The 18153-nt window shown below is 44.6% G+C and overlaps 1 protein-coding gene across 3 annotated transcripts in view; it reads left to right on the forward strand.

Moving 5' to 3' along the window:
* Positions 1-18153, forward strand: part of LOC117883756 (multidrug resistance-associated protein 1-like) — a 47834-nt gene that overhangs the window by 21269 nt on the left and 8412 nt on the right. For 2 of the 3 annotated variants that reach the window (XM_034783466.1, XM_034783468.1), the window contains exons 14-25: positions 1070-1157; positions 1874-1943; positions 3283-3409; positions 3954-4130; positions 4568-4735; positions 5801-5981; positions 6421-6484; positions 7510-7621; positions 8832-9039; positions 10305-10615; positions 12126-12325; positions 15159-15285. In XM_034783466.1, coding sequence (XP_034639357.1) covers positions 1070-1157; positions 1874-1943; positions 3283-3409; positions 3954-4130; positions 4568-4735; positions 5801-5981; positions 6421-6484; positions 7510-7621; positions 8832-9039; positions 10305-10615; positions 12126-12325; positions 15159-15285 — 1833 coding nt within the window. The remainder of the gene's footprint in view (positions 1-1069; positions 1158-1873; positions 1944-3282; positions 3410-3953; positions 4131-4567; positions 4736-5800; positions 5982-6420; positions 6485-7509; positions 7622-8831; positions 9040-10304; positions 10616-12125; positions 12326-15158; positions 15286-18153) is intronic. The other variant, XM_034783467.1, reaches the window with a different exon arrangement.

Consider the following 18153-nt stretch of genomic DNA (forward strand, 5'->3'; position numbering starts at 1 on the left):
GACATGGAATGACTGGGTATTGCGGAGCTGGATGGGAACAAAGGCAAGTGGTATGGGGAAAGGGCACCAACGCCCATTGTTGTCCTCGCTTACAGACAGCTCCCCAACTTGAAGCAAATACTCACCAGCAACCACACACCACAGAACAAAAACACTAACCCAGGAACCTATCCTTGCAACAAAGCCCGATGCCAACTCTGTCCACATATCTATTCAAGTGACACAATCATAGGACCTAATCACATCAGCCACGCCATCGGGGCTCGTTCACCTGCACATCTACCAATGTGATATATGCCATCATGTGCCAGCAATGCCCCTCTGCCATGTACATTGGCCAAACCGGACAGTCTCCACGCAAAAGAATAAATGGATACAAATCTGACATCAGGAATCATAACATTCAAAAACCTGTAGGAGAACACTTCAACCTCTCGGGTCACTCAGTAACAGACTTAAAGGTGGCAATTTTGCAACAGAAAAGCTTCAAAACCAGACTCCAATGAGAAACTGCTGAACTTGAATTAATGTGCAAACTAGACACTATCAACTCAGGTTTGAATAGAGACTGGGAATGGCTGAGCCATTACACACATTGAATCTAGTTCCCCATGTTAAGTATCCTCACACCTTGTTGTCAAAGTGTCTGAAATGGGCCATCTTGATTATCACTTCAAAAGTTTTGTTTTTTTCTCCTGCTGATAATTGCTCATCTTAATTAATTAGCCTCTTAGAGTGGGTAGGACAACCCCCACCTTTTCATGTTCTCTGTAATTTTTATATATATATATCTCCTTGCTATATGTTCCATTCTATGCATTCGATGAAGTGGGCTGTAGCCCATGAAAGCTTATGCTCAAATAAATTTGTTAGTCTCTAAGGTGCCACAAGTACGCCTGTTCTTAAAGCACCAAGAACGCTCAACTGTCAGTTTAATTTTCCACGAATAAACTGCAAACACCCAGACAATACCATTGCCAGGGAAATGACCTGAGCTGGGCATTCACTTGAATTGTAACCATTTACTATTTTAAATCCATTGACTGGTTTGTGTGTTTTTAAATTTCAGGCCAAGGTTTCCTTAAGCCGTTTAGCTGCCTTTCTTAGTCTTGAAGAGCTGGATCCAAACAACATGAGCACAGTTACCTCGGACCACTGTAAGCATTGCCCTAGGGTGATTGCCCTGGTGAGGAGAGCATAGCACTCCGCTTCCACTAGTATTAGTTACACACAGCATAGGGAGTGTGCGCCATGTAAAATGTGGCTGTATCGCCATTATAGCCACTAGTTTCATTCGGTTCTCTCTCCAGTATATTGATGATTTGACAAATACAATTTTTATCCTCCATGTGTATTTTTCTTCCCCCAAAAAGAAATAATCCACTGCTGTCAGTTAAGCTTTTAAGAGGAGGGTCAAGAGAAGATTTGATAGCGTTAACATTAAAATACTCTTAATTATAATAATTAACTTCCTAGAATGCAGCCCTTAAGGGTCACTGAATAACTCAAGGAAGTGGTGAGGGGCCTGCAGGCCACATCCTCGGCTAGTGTGAATCAGGATAGCTAGCCAGCTGAGGACCAGACCCACAAAAGCTCATCCCTAAGTCACTAGGACAAATCTAGCCACTGGTGGATATTGACCAAAAGTCACTTTATCTGTTGGTTTGGTGATCCCGCTCTAGTTGCTAGTGTATACGCATTCTACTGCATGCACTCAGTTTGGTGATAATTAAACTGCATTAATCTTTTTTAAGCTATTGAGAACATTGATGATTTATTACATTGCAGTAAATAATTATGCAAATAGAAACAAGTACATTTATGTAGCTCTCTAAATACCCATGTATGCCTTTCATGTCTCTTTATATGTTAGTACAGAATGGTATCACCGTAAGAAATGGAACATTCAGTTGGTGCAGAGGAAGCTCTCCTTGCATTAAAAGGTACAGGCTTTTATTTCAAATAAATATTTCCAGCGATTCAGTGATCACCACCAGTGCTGATCAACAGCCCTGCAGAGTGAATCCAACGAGGTCAGTACAGGATAGTTAGAGGGATTTCTGATCTAAATTTCCTACATTTTGTTTTTCTAAACATAGTTCAGCTTAAATTGCAAAATCAAACCATGCAGGACATTTACTGTACCTGTGTCCAGTCCAAATGTGGCACACTAATAGGATGTTCCAACTCTATAGTAGATTCTCAATTAGGCACATTGGTTTGTCAAACTGGCTGTTATCAGCTCAACCACCCACTTGTCCAAATATGAGCTTCGGGTGTCTTAATAAGACAACATGCTAAACAATCTGTTCCATCTGGCATTTGACTGCGAAACTCGGAGTACATTTCCCAGACCTGAAGAAGAGCTTCATGTGGCTCAAAAGTTTTTCTCTCTCTCACCAACAGAAGTTGGTCCAATAAAAGATATTGCCTCACCCATCTTGTCTCTTTAGTAAGATAGCTTCCTTTGAAAACTGGAACAGCCATATGTCTTTCCTTTACAGTGCAAGCCATTTTATGCCATTCCATATGCGAGGTCCATTCTTGTGACCTCGCAATGCACAGCAGTTCCAGAAATGGATATTATAATAAAATGCAATAACAAAAAGTTAAGCGTATGCAGTGGAAGAGGGGGGGTGTAGGAAGCTGACAGTACCTGAGATGGGCTCAAGTCACAAATTTGGATCTGAATCCTGATTTTGAGCATGCCAAAGAGTAAGGCTATTAAGATCCAGTACTTTGGCTGAGCTGAAAAACCTGGGGCGCAGCTGGGGAGCCATTGAAAGACTTGCCAGAAACAGACAGGACTGGAGGAGCTTCGTCGCTGCCCTAAACGCCAGAGGTGTAATGGGAACATGATGATGACGACGACAACGACAACAATGACGATGACTTTGGTTTACACAAATAGATGGGCCTGTTTCAACATTTAGATCTAGATTTCAAATAGCCTCAAACAGGGGTTAGATCTGGGATTTTGTTTAGAAGAGCCCATCTCTAGATGATAAAAAGCAACAGTGAGCAGAATGGGACAATGGCATCCTGGCCAGAGATAGCTTTGACGAGCTGAGTTTGGAGCTGTCAGGAAAGTTAGTGTGGCAGAAGGAGATAGTTTGTCCCATATAACGGGGCCTGACAACTGGCAGAAGGAAAGGGAAGCAACTTTTTTCTTCTCTCTTTAAGAGACAATAGCAAAAATGTTGCTAGTTTCCCTTGCAAATGCTGCATCTAAAAGGTACTGACGGCACTAATCTGGGGAGATGCGGGACTCTCTTTTTGCAGGATAAATCTAACCGTGCCCCAAGGCTGCCTACTTGTTGTGGTTGGCCAGGTGGGAGCTGGAAAGTCTTCCCTGCTGTCCGCGTTACTTGGTGAGCTGCAGAAGTTGGATGGCTACGTGGCTATTAAGGTAAAGCCCTCCCTGGGTGTTTGCTTTCGATTAGCACGTATGAGCTGACCAAGTTGCACATGGAGTCGCTGATATTTGGTGAAAACCCATCTTCTGCCAAACGTTGAGGGAGGAGGGGCAGCAAGGAGCCCTGGGCTGGCTGCAAGTTTGCCTCCCATCTTGCTCCAGTGACTTGAGCAATGACCTGGGACTGGGGGGGCTGGGTTCTATTCTCTGCTCTAGCACTGACCTTCTGTGACAGCTTGGGTGAGTCATTTCACCTTTCTGTGTCTCAGTGTTCCCATCTGTAAAATGGGGCTAATGACGCTTTCCTTACTTTATGAAGTGCTTTGAGACCTATGGGGAAATAGCACTCTATAAGAGCCACTTATTGTTAGTGCTTGGGCTCTCATATTTTTGCATTACACAATGGCAGTAAGGTAAATCTAGGGAGGTGATTATAAAACACCAGATTTCTGCTCTATAGAATACTTTTTGGGGGGCCTCTGAGAGGCTTATGAAAGAGACAAATGCATTAGTGATTTCACCCATTTCCATTTTATAGGGCACAGTAGCTTATGTCCCCCAGCAAGACTGGATACAAAATGCTTCCGTGGAAGAGAATATCATCTTTGGAGAAGAGATGGATGAAAGCTGGTATAACAGAGTGATTGGTGCTTGTGCACTGCAGCCAGACCTGGAGAGCTTCCCTGCAGGAAGTAAAAGTGAAATAGGAGAGAAGGTATTGGACCAGTTACTATCCCCCGCCAAGCTTTCCATGCGTGCCCAGTGACTGTGGGTGCCCAGCTTGAAACACCTTAAAGGGAGAGGGCAGGTGCTCAGTGCTTGCTGAAAAATCAGGCTCTAATTTAAAGCTGTCAGACTGGCCACCTGAAAATTGAGGCACCTCAAACTAGGAGAAATGGTTGAAAATGTAGGCCAAAATCAATAACTCCAAGCTGTTATAGGGTCCCCTCCTGCACGGCTGCAGAAATTGATTGGCTGATTCCGCCTTTAGTAATGAAAGCACTTCTGGGATGAAGAAGGTATAAGGCTATGTGAAACTTTATACAGCAAATATATAAAGTGCCATTAAACTCGTTAAGTCTCCGTGTAAAATAGTGAAGAGGGTCAAAACACATACAAGAGCATATGAAATACATCATTGTATTTCAACAGGGGATAAACATATCTGGAGGGCAGAAACAAAGAGTGAGTCTAGCTCGTGCGGTGTACAAGAAGGCAGCTGTTTACCTGCTGGATGACCCCCTTTCAGCCGTGGATGCCCAGGTTGGACAGCATATTTTTGAACATGTCATTGGACCCAATGGCTTACTGAAGGACAGGGTACGTAAACAAATTCATATCCCCCATCATAAATAATAAACGAAAAAAATGGTTTTGGTCATCCAGCCTCTTTCAATGCCTCCCTTTGGTAAGAATAATCATTACGTTGTATTGGTCTGCTCTATGCCCTTGTTGAATATCTGCAGCGATGGCACCTCGTGGCGTTAAAAACTTTGTCCTAATATCTATCCCAAGTGTTTCTCTTCACTTTCTTCTTCCTGAAGGATGCTCTTGGCAGTCCTTATTCTTGTCAGAAACAATCTGAGCATCACCTCTCAGTGCAATAGAGTGGAGAATTGGTCGGCTGTATGGTAGTTTCGCAATCTATGCTGTGGCATGGGCTTTGTTTTGTTAGCATGTAAGTTCTAAGTGCCTGCGCTTTGTTAGTTGGCACTCTTTTTTAATTGGACAAGGATGGAGCAGAGCATTCTGACAAAACCAAGATTAAAGTCCAACATGAATGTGTAAGTAGAATGGATTCTGGAAGTGCTGATTATTAGTCCAGTTAGTGTAAGATGTATGGGTAAGAGTTCAGTAAAAGGCTACATTAAAACAAGCAATCAGTGCTTACAGACGTCAAATTTGTATTCACAATTAGATTGTGAGATTGAAATTATGAAAGACACACACAGAACTGACTTTAGGCTTAATCAGCACTTGCAAAGAGTTTGATTGTATATTAGAAATAGAGACATGCTCAAGTCTTATTTTGAAAAAGCTTTACTGACTTTCTTCCCACATACAATTGTGTGGAAATATCCTTAGAATTTCAAATCAAAGGGCAACTTCGTACCAAGTGTAACTTCACTGAAGTTAATGTTGCAGAAGGGATGAATTTGGCTCTAAGACATTCAAGTTAGTGACAATAAATCTGACATAGAATCCGAGGAATGCCATCCAAGTTGAGAGGTTCGGCCTTGGTGGTAACATGAATGGTGAAATGGACTAGATCAATCGCACTGCCAGCGGCGCTCACCTGTGCAGTCCCTTCAGTAGACAAAAGAGGCTGCGCAGGGCAGCAGAAGGCTGGAGCAATTATAACTGGTATTTATTTATTTAAAGTAGACTCGTGTTCTGGTGACTCATGCAATCAACATTTTGCCCCAAGTGGACAATATTGTTCTGATGGTGGACGGAGAGATTTCCGAAACTGGCTCCTACCAAGAACTTTTACAGAGAAACGGGGCTTTTGCAGACTTTCTCCATTCATATAACAATGCAGAAGAGAAAGAGGGTGATTTACAAGGTACACCAACTGAATAACTCTCTTTTTGGTTTCATGATTCATGTGTTTTCTGATTAATGAATGTGGTCTCAGTGGAGATCCACTGCTGTTCACACAGGGGAAAAGCAAATGAAACAACAGATCAGGAAGAGCCAATCAATAATCATTAGCTTTTTTCTATTCATGAAATCTCAGGCATTTTCCCATGAGATCCCATACTGTGATGCATCCCACTAAATGGGGCTATGTATGCACGATGCATGAAAGGTACCATCTTATTAGGCAAGGATAATGCTATTAACACACATTATTCAATGCCTGTGCCATCACTGCAGCTTTGCTGAGGTGACTCACAAACACTTACCTTTATCGGAAGTTCTTTCCAATGATCCCTCGTTCTCTCCGAGGCTAAACAGAACAAAGGAGGATGTAAGGTATTACAAGAATATTTATTCCACAGCTGCAGGAAGCACCAAGGACATCGTCGCTTCCAGAAATGCTGTGTCCCCAGGAAAGCTCTGCAGGTGAGTGTAGACCTGCCTTAGACACCAAAGCACAAGCTCCTGCTCCAAAGCCCATTCAAGTCAATGGAAAGATTCCTACTGAGTTCAGTGGGGTTTGGACCGGGCTGTAAATGAACAGGATGTGCACATGGATGGATTGCATGGCTGTGAACAGGCACCACCACCTAAGAGTGCTTTTAATAATATTTTCTCTATACACTTCCCAAGGAGCTGTAAGTTTCCTCCCCAGAGTTCAGATGCTAGGCACTTCCATACCATGAGGTTGATAGAGATACTCCTCTGGTCTTAAAACCACAGATCAACCAGTAGCAGTTAAAGGGAGGTAAGCAATCCTGTCAGGCCAGGGAGAAAATGGGTAAGAGATGGCAAAGTAAACAAGGAGTAGACATTTTGGACTGAAGCCATAATGGGTTGTCAATCACAGTAACTGACAGACAGCTCCCATAGGAGGCAGGTTCAGACCCATTAACAAGTGAACTGTTATTAGTAAAGTTTGCTTAAATATTTGATTCATCAAGGTTATTAGCCCTCACTTGTGCGGTGCATCACATAGTTAACTGAATCATCATTGCTTTTGGATGGTGCTGGATTGACAGCATTAAAGGCTGAAGTCTTGTGGATTAGCCTCAGAACAGTAAAAGCACTAGCAGCAGCACTGCAAGCTTCTCTGTCTGCCAACGTGCCACCTCCCTGCGTGAGAGGGTATTTCAGTCTCTGTACCCATTTAATCCGTGGCCTCTCTGCTGAGACTCCAGAATAGTTGCCAGTTTGGGGAATGTGAACATCTGCCACTGGGAAACAGACCGAGACCAAACATTTCATCCAGTCTGCAGTTGGATGCGAAAAAGTTTTGTTCGTCACCAATCTGTTCCGGATTCACATTGCTGGAGGTGTGCCCTGAATGCGCGGAATGCTCGGAGTAATTCCGGGAACCACAGAAACCACAGCCCTCTTAGTAATGCTTAAAAACATCATGGTCTTGGATAAAAAATAATGGTGTTTGTTTTGCTTTTATAAATCGACAGATCTTCTATTAAGAGAGATGGAGCCAAAGCCATAAATCAAGACTGCACAGCTGCTAGAGTTCCAAAAGATGCGGGAAGATTAACAGAAGGGGAGAAAGTTCAAACCAGCAGGGTAACTGCAGCAATTCCTTGTTAGAGTAATGAAATATAAAATAAACCTGTTATTGCAACAGGAACTTACACTAAAATCCTTAGCTGGTGTAAATCAGCATAACCCCGTGCAAGTCAGAGCGACACCAATTTGCACCAGTGGAAGGTCTGGTCCTATTCAATCTTATTTTGTGTAGCATCTTTCATACCAACCGTGTTCCCCAAAATGCTTTATAGAGCTAAAGTGTAGCTAGAAAATTAGAATAAAACAGCAACAGAGGGAGAGAAAATTGTAGAGATGAGGAGGAAAGTCTTTCCATTATGATGGGTGGAGAGATACAAGACTGTTTCAAGTGGCTTGTGCTGCAGAAGGAAAGTCTTTTGAGTCAACCGGGGGGAAGTGGTGTAAAGGGACAAGTGAGACAAGTGACAGGAGACACAAGGTCAGATAAGGTTCATGAAGGACAGCTTAACCATGTCCTGAAATGTATGGTTAGAAGTGCTGTTGTTACTCTTCCATGGCTGCGGGTGAAGGCAGAGATGGGGCTTGTGGAGGTCAAGAGCAGGGGATGTGCGTTAACCCAGGTGAGAGGATGCAGGCATGGATGAGGATTTCAGCAGAAGTGGAGTCCAGAGCGCAGTATACCCAGGCCATGTGGGGTGATGATGAGGAGACTTAGGAGATGTGGGAGGGAAAAGAATAGTCAGGATCAAAGGTGTAAACCCAGTTACAGAGAACAGAGGCAAATGGGAGGTTTAAGTCCCAAAGAGGTATGGGGGTGGGGTGCTTAAGGAGAGTTGTGTCCAAGGGAAGCACATTCAAAAGATGTTGCTTTCACCTTAAGGGCCAGATGGCGATCCCTGCACTCCTGCTGGTGATCAATTACTCACACAAGTAGTCAATGCGTCTTGTCAAGTAACCACTTACCAATGGGAATAAAGTGGCTCATAATATCACTCAAAGAGATAGTAAAATTCATTACTGCAAATAATGACACTTTCAACCCAATAAGCATTTGTACATTGTTTGCACTGGTTAAAGCCTTGAGCTTGGTCAACATGGCTTCAAATTATTCATCCTGCACTGATAGGACAAAGAGATGAATGAGGCTGTCATGGCATGCGATGCGTAACAGAGAACATACACCATAGAGCATTCCTTCACTTAGGAACAGACAGCTTAACAAGTCTGACCCTTCTTTCCCTCCTTCTTTTTGATTGCTTCACTCCAGGTCAGTATTTCCATTTATCTGGACTACCTGAGGACCACAGGGCCTCTGATCTGTTTGTACATTGTGTTCTTGTTTGTGTGTCAGCAAGCTGCCTCGTTTTGTCGCGGTTACTGGCTCAGCATGTGGGCAGATGACCCTGTTCATAACAGAACGCAGCAGCACACAGAGCTGCGAGTTGGAGTCTTCGGTGTTCTTGGAGTCCTTCAAGGTTTGCTTGACCCGGTCACCTAATTCTTCTGCATATCATTTGCCTCCCTCTTTCCCATTCCCAGGAAATTTTCCCATCATACAAATTTTGGCATGTCCTAGGGGTGCTAGTCTGCTGGGCTCTTGGCAACAAACTAAAAGGCTTGGCACAGGACCTAAAAAAACAAGCTCTGACGCACATTTGCACAGGGTGCACTGATTTTTTTTGGTGGGTTTTTTTGGTTACGGTATCTGAACAATATTCCCAGTGTCACTGCATAAAACTCTGGCTTGCTTGTGTGTGCATTGAGTTCTTCTCTCTAGTGTGCATTGCAACTGAGCATGATGGGTGGTTCCCCCACCTTTAGCCACCTTGCCTCTCTTTGTCAGAACTGTATGATCTGATACCCATGAAAAATTCACATGTTGGGGGAGATTATGATGTCAGTTTCACTTTTCCATCTCTCCCAATTTTATTTACTACTCCCTCTTTATCCCCCTCCCCTCTCTTCCTCATACCCCCTTCCCATCCTCTCTTCACCAAATCTTAATATAGCCAAATTAAAATCTCACTTCTCAATGAGGGCCAACCAGATTTAATCTTTTTACCACCCTAGGCCTTTTGGATCTAAAAAGCTGTTAGAAAAAGGCTGCCAAAATGTGTATTATTTGAAATGTGTATATTGTTTAACTTTTCTCCTAATCAAAAATAGCTAAAATGTTTTGCTGAAACTTTCAACAAAAAATAAGTTTAGGGCAGAAACAAAATCTGAAAGTTTTGAACCAGTTAAAATAGGGGATTAGAATATAGTTAATCTAACTGGGTACATGGGAGTCTACCCAACTCAAGAGAGTAAATTTAATTCAGAGTAATCCCAGTTATTTGCACCATTCACCGTTCACTGAACAGAGGGCTTCTATCTTCAGGGCTCTTTGGTAGGAGACAGAACTAATTGTTCAATCAAATTTACACCTGCTGATGCCCATTCTATGGCTATTCTGCAGATCCAATAGCCATACAATGGGCTCTGGGGTGACTGTTAGACTGTAAACCGCTTGGTGCAGGGATTGTCTTCTGCGTTTGCACAGTGATGAGCACAATGAACTCCTGGTTCATGACTGGGGCTCCAAGGCACCAACTCAATATAAATAAAAAAAATAACAATAATAATAGACCAGCACCTTTCACCAGCACCAAAGTCACATTCAAGAAAAACTTCCCTTAACATGCTTTCAGCTGAGAAATCTGAGTCTAGGTTGTATGACTTCCCTTCCCTTCCATTGCAGCCATTGGCAAATTCGGATCGACTGCAGCCGTCCTGCTAGGAGGAGTGATTGCATCACACAAGCTCTTTCAGCAGTTACTGGAGAACGTTGCCAGATCCCCGATGATGTTCTTTGAGCAGACGCCCATCGGAAACTTGCTGAACCGATTCTCCAAAGAAACAGATGCCATTGATTCTGTTATCCCCGATAAACTGAAGTCCCTGCTGGGATTCTTGTTCAGTTTACTGGAGATCTACATAGTTGTTATAGTGGCCACGCCAATAGCGGTGGTGGCGATAATGCCACTGACAGCGTTGTATGCCGTGTTCCAGGTAGGATTTTGAGATACGTGGCTGATCTAAGAACTCGCCACACCCTTTCCTACAGGAACCTGCTCCGATTGTTTAGAGTAACCTGAACCAGACCTTTTTGAGGGGCTGAGATTTTCAGTCAGTGTTTTTTCACCTCTGATTTCATGCTGGAATCAAAACCACCGTGTCTAATTTTAAGAAGAGTCTTCCCACAGAATCCAGGCTCTCAGTAGCTGCCTCCGAAGCCTTATTAGAAGGCCTGAGATATCATGATGGTTTTAGGTGGAACTTCTGTGGAGATTCCTGATTGACATCAGTGTAAAGGAGATCAGACTAAGGCCCGAAGTGTTTTTCCTCTTCTCCAGTCTTCCTGTGCCACCTTTAACATAAAACGTGTGCCAGAGAGGCAGATGCTTTTCAATGCACCCATTTATTCTCCCAGTCTGGTTCTCTAAAATGTCAAATAACTTTGCCAGGGAGGACTGGGGGCAGAGGAGGGGGCTGGTCGGGGGAATATCAAAAGTCTTGAGTACAGTACTTTTACTTGTTACAGAAAATTAAGATCAGTCTGCTTTGCTACTTTAGTGAATAAGGCAGGTAAACAACAAGGGATTCTTCATGAAATCCCATCTGAGCACGGAAGGATGGGATTGAAGCAGTCAGTACAACTCTGCAATTCCATTCACGCCATGGAATTCTGTGATCGGTGTACCCGTCACCCAGGACATAATGAAATGGGGCAGGAAATCATCTGGCCCATCACAGCACCTTAGAGACTAACAAATTTATTTGAGCATAAGCTTTCGTGGGCTACATCCCACTTCTTCGGATGCATAGAAGCACTATGCACCACTTCAACAGACTCTCTTCTTTCTGGAGAACTCTGCTTGTCCTGGCACACTCAGTCTGCAGCAAGACACCCTGCTCTCGGGCCTCGCTTGTTGTATTGGGTGAATACGTTGCTAAACTGTAGGTTGCTAATCTACTGTCTTGAACTAGAGGCAAAGTTTAAGAGATCAGGAGAGATTTTAAAATAGAGGAAGTATAGAAATGATGGGTGAGATCCTGACCCCTGCTCCCGCTTAAAACAGCCAGAACCAGGGCTTTTAGGACCCAGAGATTCCCCCAATGCAGTTATGTGGAGCACAGCCCTATAGCTGCTCTCCAAGGACTCTTTCACAAATTCTGGCATGCCAGGGATGGGATTGCAACATGTAGCACTGTGGAGATTCCAGGTAATGCTGCAGCCCATAGGGCAACCTGGAGAGGCTGCCAAAATTTAGATAATGCCCCCAAGGACTCAAAGGCCTCCTTATACCTCACCCAGGCTACAAGTTCTATGCCACAGTATCTCACCCAATAAACACATTCTGCCTGCACATTTGGTTTTATAACATGAGGTTAATGTGCACTGCTGTATTTTTTTGCATCATTTCTAATTTTCTGAACATGATCAGTTCCCCTGATGAATTAGCCTAGTGGGGGGAGCATAGTGGTAATCACATACCCTTTCCATTTCCCTCTGTCTCAGAACTTCTACGTTGCCACCTCCTGCCAGCTGAGACGCCTGGAAGCTGCGAGTCGCTCGCCCATCTATTCCCACATTTCAGAGACTTTCCAAGGGAGCAGCGTGATTCGTGCTTACAAGGAGCAACTGAGATTTATTTTACAGAATGATTCCAGAGTGGATGAGAACCAGAGAACATGCTTCCCTGGGGTCGTCGCTGACAGGTATGGAGCTGCAAATATAGGGGATACAATCATGTTATTCTCAAGCTATAGATTAGTGCAACCCTTCTGCCAGGTGGAGTCGGCAGCAACAAGAGCTAGGTTCAGTATCTAAGGGTTTCTCTTAACAAAGACAATAGAACCAGCTTGAGTCCCCATTCAGTAATCTGGGAAAGCTAAACACCTCCCACACTTGGTGCCTCTAAGTGGCAGTACTTCCCTTCTCGCCAGCATTGAGTCCGTGTACAACCAAATACAACTTTGATTAAAAGGGAAAAGAGGGTCCAACATTAATTTGGGAAAACACCACAATCGAAATACAAAAGCATGTGACCATATGCAAAAACTCACCCCACAGAGGGGTTGGGCAGCATCCTTTGCCTCAGTTTCTCCCCTTGTGGGGTGAAAGTCTGTGACCCGAGTCCCAGGGGAGACAACTGAGGTCACTCAATTAGGATGAACAGCAAAAGAATGGGGCAGACAATCCCCAAAGCTGGTGGCTATTCCAATGCTTTGATTCACCAACCCAGCACAAAACAACTTCTATAATACCTCACTGGTTACCCAGAAGCCAACAACACAGTTCCCTTAAAGCCATAGGCCTCCATCCAGACACCCAAATCAAATATGAGGATTACTGAAAATCTTATTCATCATATAAAAAAATTCTATCAATCCCAAAGGATCGGACACAGTACCACCCAGGTTAATGAATATTCCGGATCTTACCCAAATACACACTTACAGCCAATTCTTATTAACTAAACCAAAATTTATTAAAAGAAAAGAGAGAGTAGTGGTTAAAAGATCAGTATACATACAGGCATGAGTACAGTTCTTGAGATTAAATTCATAGCAGAGATGGTGAACTTTGTAGTTGCAAAGAGTTCTTTCAGAAATAGTCCATAGGTTATAGTCCAATGTTCATATTCAGGATGATTCCAGATTAGGACTGGAGGTCTCAATCTTGGGTTTAAACTTCCCCTGCATGAAGCATCAAGCAGATCTGAGATCCAAAGGATTGGGACCCAAAACATCTTTATACAGTTTCCAGCCTTCTTTGACAGGTCTGAGTCCTTCGGCGAACAAAAGGCACTCATGGAGATTTTGAAGTAGACCTGATTTCTTAAACATTGCCGCTAATTAGCTACACAGCTTAACATAAGGCAATTGCCCATTTTTCCACCATTCGCGGATTATTTGCTATACATTTCAAAGAGAGATGAATGCAGTGATGTTACTATGTTTACAGTTCATTTAAATGTTAATATGTCCTTTTGATCTCTGAATCAATAGCTATAGTGACAGACAGGAACATCCTACAAGAAAAAAGTACACACATACATTTAGTATCATCTCCAATTCTCTAACAATACAAGTTTGCATTTCAAAGTTCTAGCCAATCTAACATGCAGTGGCCCTAATTACCTTTCACATACTTTAACACGTCTCTAATGGTTGCCTTTGGGCCATTTATCCTGCAAGCTGCTTAATCCTTTCTGGCCACGTGTCACACTTGGTATAAGATCTGTTGCAATTATATAACAGTAGTAGCAACCATGATTTTGCATGGTCATATTTTAATCAGATGTCACAAAGTCCAACAAACAAATGTCTCTTAACACACCACTCCCTTTCCCTCCCCAGCGCCCCACTCACAGTTGGTGGTCTTTGCTTAGCGAACACCCAGGGTTCAGAGGTGCATTCATGAGGGGGTGGGGTCCACGCTCTACTGCTGCTAATCGCCTCCCACTGCTACCGCTGTCTCTCTGCCACCACTCCCACTGTCCCACCACTCCCACGGTCTGGCGTCTCGGTGCTGCTGAGCTTCTGCAATGTCACATTCTGAGGTTCTACCACTTCACCCAGCTCTCAGTGATTTCAGCAGGTAGCAGGGAACATCACTGCCAAGGCAGTTTCTGTGTTGCCTTTACCTGTTCCCACACAAGGTCCAGGGCTTAGCCTTAGACTTGCTCAGCAGTGAGGACAAGCTTTAGGAATCACCACCTGGAAACAAGGACTCTTAATTGAGTCTAAGCAGCTCTGTCATTAAAAGCTGGAGAAGGGAAGGTCAAAAAGTGTCTAGGACTCTTTAGGGAGTGTCCACGCTACCAGTTAGTAACACTTGTCTTCATCCACTCATCGCTGGAATTTGGTATCCTACCCCCTGCTTAGCAAGAGAGGTTCAGTTTAGGGTGACCCCCTCAATCAGGGCATGCTAAGCACAGTTCTGCTGCCCTTTACTCATACAATAAGGATAACATTATTTCATTATCCCTGCATTTGAATACTACAGTGATTTGTAACCCAAACCAGCCAAAATTGATCATTTTGGCAAAGCAGCTCCATGTCTATGCAAACATGCTCTGCTCCTGAAGTCTTCCCTCCCCTCCCCCATCCCCCACGGCAGTGCATCACTAGATGTCAGGGGAGGGAGGAAGGGGGAGAAGAGGGGAACTCCTTCAGACCCAGCTTACATCAGAACTAACTCCAAGGGAAGAGCCATTCATTGCTGGTGCCAGGCTCAGAGCAACAATTCCAGGCTCTGAACGAAAGCTGCTCATCTGGTGGAAATGATGGACTCAGGCTACAGCGGAAGAGCTGTGGCACAGCGCATGGGCCATTTACAGACCAGCACTGCTGTCAATTCCAGAGGCTTGCTAGCGGTTATGTAAAAAGCCAACCCTATGATCATAATGACCTTATTTAACATCCTTTACCGAGAAGGCTTCAAATACATTTTACAAAAATAGTTGCAGGCAATATATGAAATTGAGAGGACACGAGAACATAAAGAGAATGGAGGTGGGCTAAATCCTCTCTTCTCTACTTGCAGGTGGCTTGCTACAAACCTAGAGTTTCTAGGTAATGGTATCGTGTTGTTTGCAGCCCTGTTCGCTGTGCTTAGCAAAACACATCTTAGTCCAGGGATTGTTGGCTTTTCCATTTCGTGTGCTCTTCAGGTAACTCAAAGCAGCAGTGCATGATTTTACCATCTCATCAGAGGGGACTGTCAGGTTACAGATCATTTTTTAAAATCCTTACCTGTATCACAAATAACTCTATGGGTCCAATCCTGCAGCCCTTACTCGTTTGATTAGCACATAGATTGCAAGCATCAGGCTCTAGAGAATTAAAAGTGGAAGAATTTTAAAGACTCTAATGTCCTTTCCACTAGTTGTGCTGTTTATGTTGGACATTTCTCAGCTTGGACAATGAGAATAGATTAGCTAGCCTCTTATTTTTAAGATTTCCTAGGCAATATCAAACTCTCAGGGTAGGTCTACACTACGAAATTAGGTCGATTTTATAGAAGTCAGTTTTTAGAAATCTATTTCATACAGTCGATTGCGTATGTCCACACTAAGCGCATTAAGTCGGCGGAGTGCGTCCTCACTACCACTGCTAGCATCGACTTACAGAGCAGTGCACTGTGGGTAGCTATCCCACAGTTCCCACAGTCTCCGCCACCCATTGGAATTCTGGGTTAAGCTCCCAATGCCTGATGGGGCAAAAACACTGTCGCGGGTGGTTTTGGGTACATGTCGTCAGTCTCCCCTCCCTCCGCGAAAGCAACGGCAGACAATTGTTTTGCGACTTTTTTCCGTGCAGACGCCATACCACGACAAGTGTGCAGCCCGCTCAGCTCACCCACACCGCCGCTGTTGTGTCCTGGGTGCTGCTGGCAGCAGATGGTGTAGTAGGTCTGCAAACCATCGTCATACACCGCTTCCGCTGCAACTCTGCTCTGCTGCTATTGCCTTGATAGTGAATTTTTCCATGTTTTCTGTCATGGGCTCCCAGGTACATGTGTTCTTCCTTGGGAAATGTGCGCGGTGCTAACCGTCATCCTCCACCGCTTCCACTGCAACTCTGCTCTCCTGCAGACGTCATACCACGGCAAGCATGGAGCCCACTCAGCTCACCGCTGCTGCAGTGAGCATTGTAAACACCTCATGCATTATCCTGCAGTATGTGCAGAACCTGCAAAAGCAGGCGAGGACGACACGACAGCGTGATCACGATAGTGATGAGGACATGGACACAGACTTCTCTCAAAGCATGGGCCCTGGCAATTTGGACATCATGGTGGTAATGGGGCAGGTTTCATGGAACTTTGTGACTTGCTTTCCCCTGAAGCACAAGAATACCAAGATGAGACCAGCCCTCATAGTTGAGAAGCGAGTGGCAATAGCCATCTGGAAGCTTGCAACACCAGACAGCTACCGGTCAGTCGGGAATCAATTTGGAGTGGGTAAATCTACTGTGGAGGCTGCTGTGATCCAAGTAGCCAATGCAATCACTGAGCTGCTGCTATCAAGGATAGTGACTCTGAGAAATGTGCAGGTCATACTGGATGGCTTTGCTGCAATGGGGTTCCCTAACTGTGGTGGGGCGATAGACAGAACGCATATCCCTATCTTGGGACTGGACCACCTTGGCAGCCAGTACGTAAACTGCAAAGGGTACTTTTCAATGGTGCTGCAAGCACTGGTGGATCACAAGGGACATTTCACTGACATCAATGTGGGATGGCTGGGAAAGGTGCATGACACTCGCATCTTCAGGAATTCTGGTCTGTTTGAACAGCTGCAGGAAGGAACTTACTTCCCAGACCAGAAAATTACCGTTGGGGATGTTGAAATGCCTATAGTTATCCTTGGAGTCCCAGCCTACCATTTAATGCCATGGCTCATGAAACCGTACACAGGCATCCTGGACAGTAGTAAGGAGCACTTCAACTATAGGCTGAGCAAGTGCAGAATGGGGTAGAATGGGCATTTGGATGTTTAAGAGTTTGCTGGTGCAGTTTACTGACTAGGTTAGACCTCAGCGAAACCAGTATTCCCATTGTTATTGCTGCTTGCTGTGTGCTCCACAGTATCTGTGAGAGTAAGGGGGAGACCTTTATGGCGGGGTGAGAGATTGAGGCAAATCGCCTGGCGACCGATGATGCACAACCAGACATCAGGGCAATTAGATGAGCACAGCTGGGCGCCCTGCGCATCAGAGAAGCTTTGAAAACTAGTTTCATGACTGGCCAGGCAGTCTTTGTTTCTCCTTGATGAAAACCTGCCCCCTTGGTTGACTCTACTTACCTGTAAGCCAACCAACCTTCCCCCTTCGATCACCGCTTTCAGAGGCAATAAAGTCATTATTGTTTCAAAATCATGCATTCTTTATTAATTCATCACACAAATAGGGGGAAAACTCGCAAGGTAGCCTGGGAGGCGTGGATGAGGAGGGAAGCACTGAGTGGGGTGGTGGATGAGGGGAGAAGGGAAGGACAAAGCCACACTACAGTTCAAAACTTATTGAATGCCAGCCTTCTGTTGCTTGGGCAATCCTCTGGGGTGGAGTGGCTGGGTGCCCAGAGTCTCCCGCCACCCCACCCACGTTCTTGGGCGTCTGGGTGAGGAGGATATGGAACTTGGGGAGGAGGGCAGGGAGTTGTATAGTGGATGCAGCGGCAGTCTGTGCTCTTGTTGGCTTTCCTGCAGCTCCACCAGACGCCTGAGCATGTCTGTTTGCTCCCCGATTAGCCTCAGCATTGCATCCTGCCTCCTCTCAGCGTGCTCCTCCCTCCTCTCATCGCGTTCATTTAATGCTTTCCTGGACTCTGCCATTGTTTGCCTCCACGCATTCTGCTGAGCTCTTTCAGTGCGGGAGGACTGCATGAGCTCTGAGAACATCTCGTCGCGAGTGCGTTTTTTTCGCCTTCTAATCTGCGCTAGCCTCTGGGACGGAGATGATAGGGGGAGAGTAGAAACATTTGCAGCTGCGGGAGAAAAAAAGGGAGAGTAGTATTTAAAAAGATACATTTTAGAGAA

The sequence above is a fragment of the Trachemys scripta genome, chromosome 10 (genome assembly GCF_013100865.1).
Source record: "Trachemys scripta elegans isolate TJP31775 chromosome 10, CAS_Tse_1.0, whole genome shotgun sequence".
In the NCBI taxonomy this organism is placed as follows: domain Eukaryota; kingdom Metazoa; phylum Chordata; order Testudines; family Emydidae; genus Trachemys; species Trachemys scripta.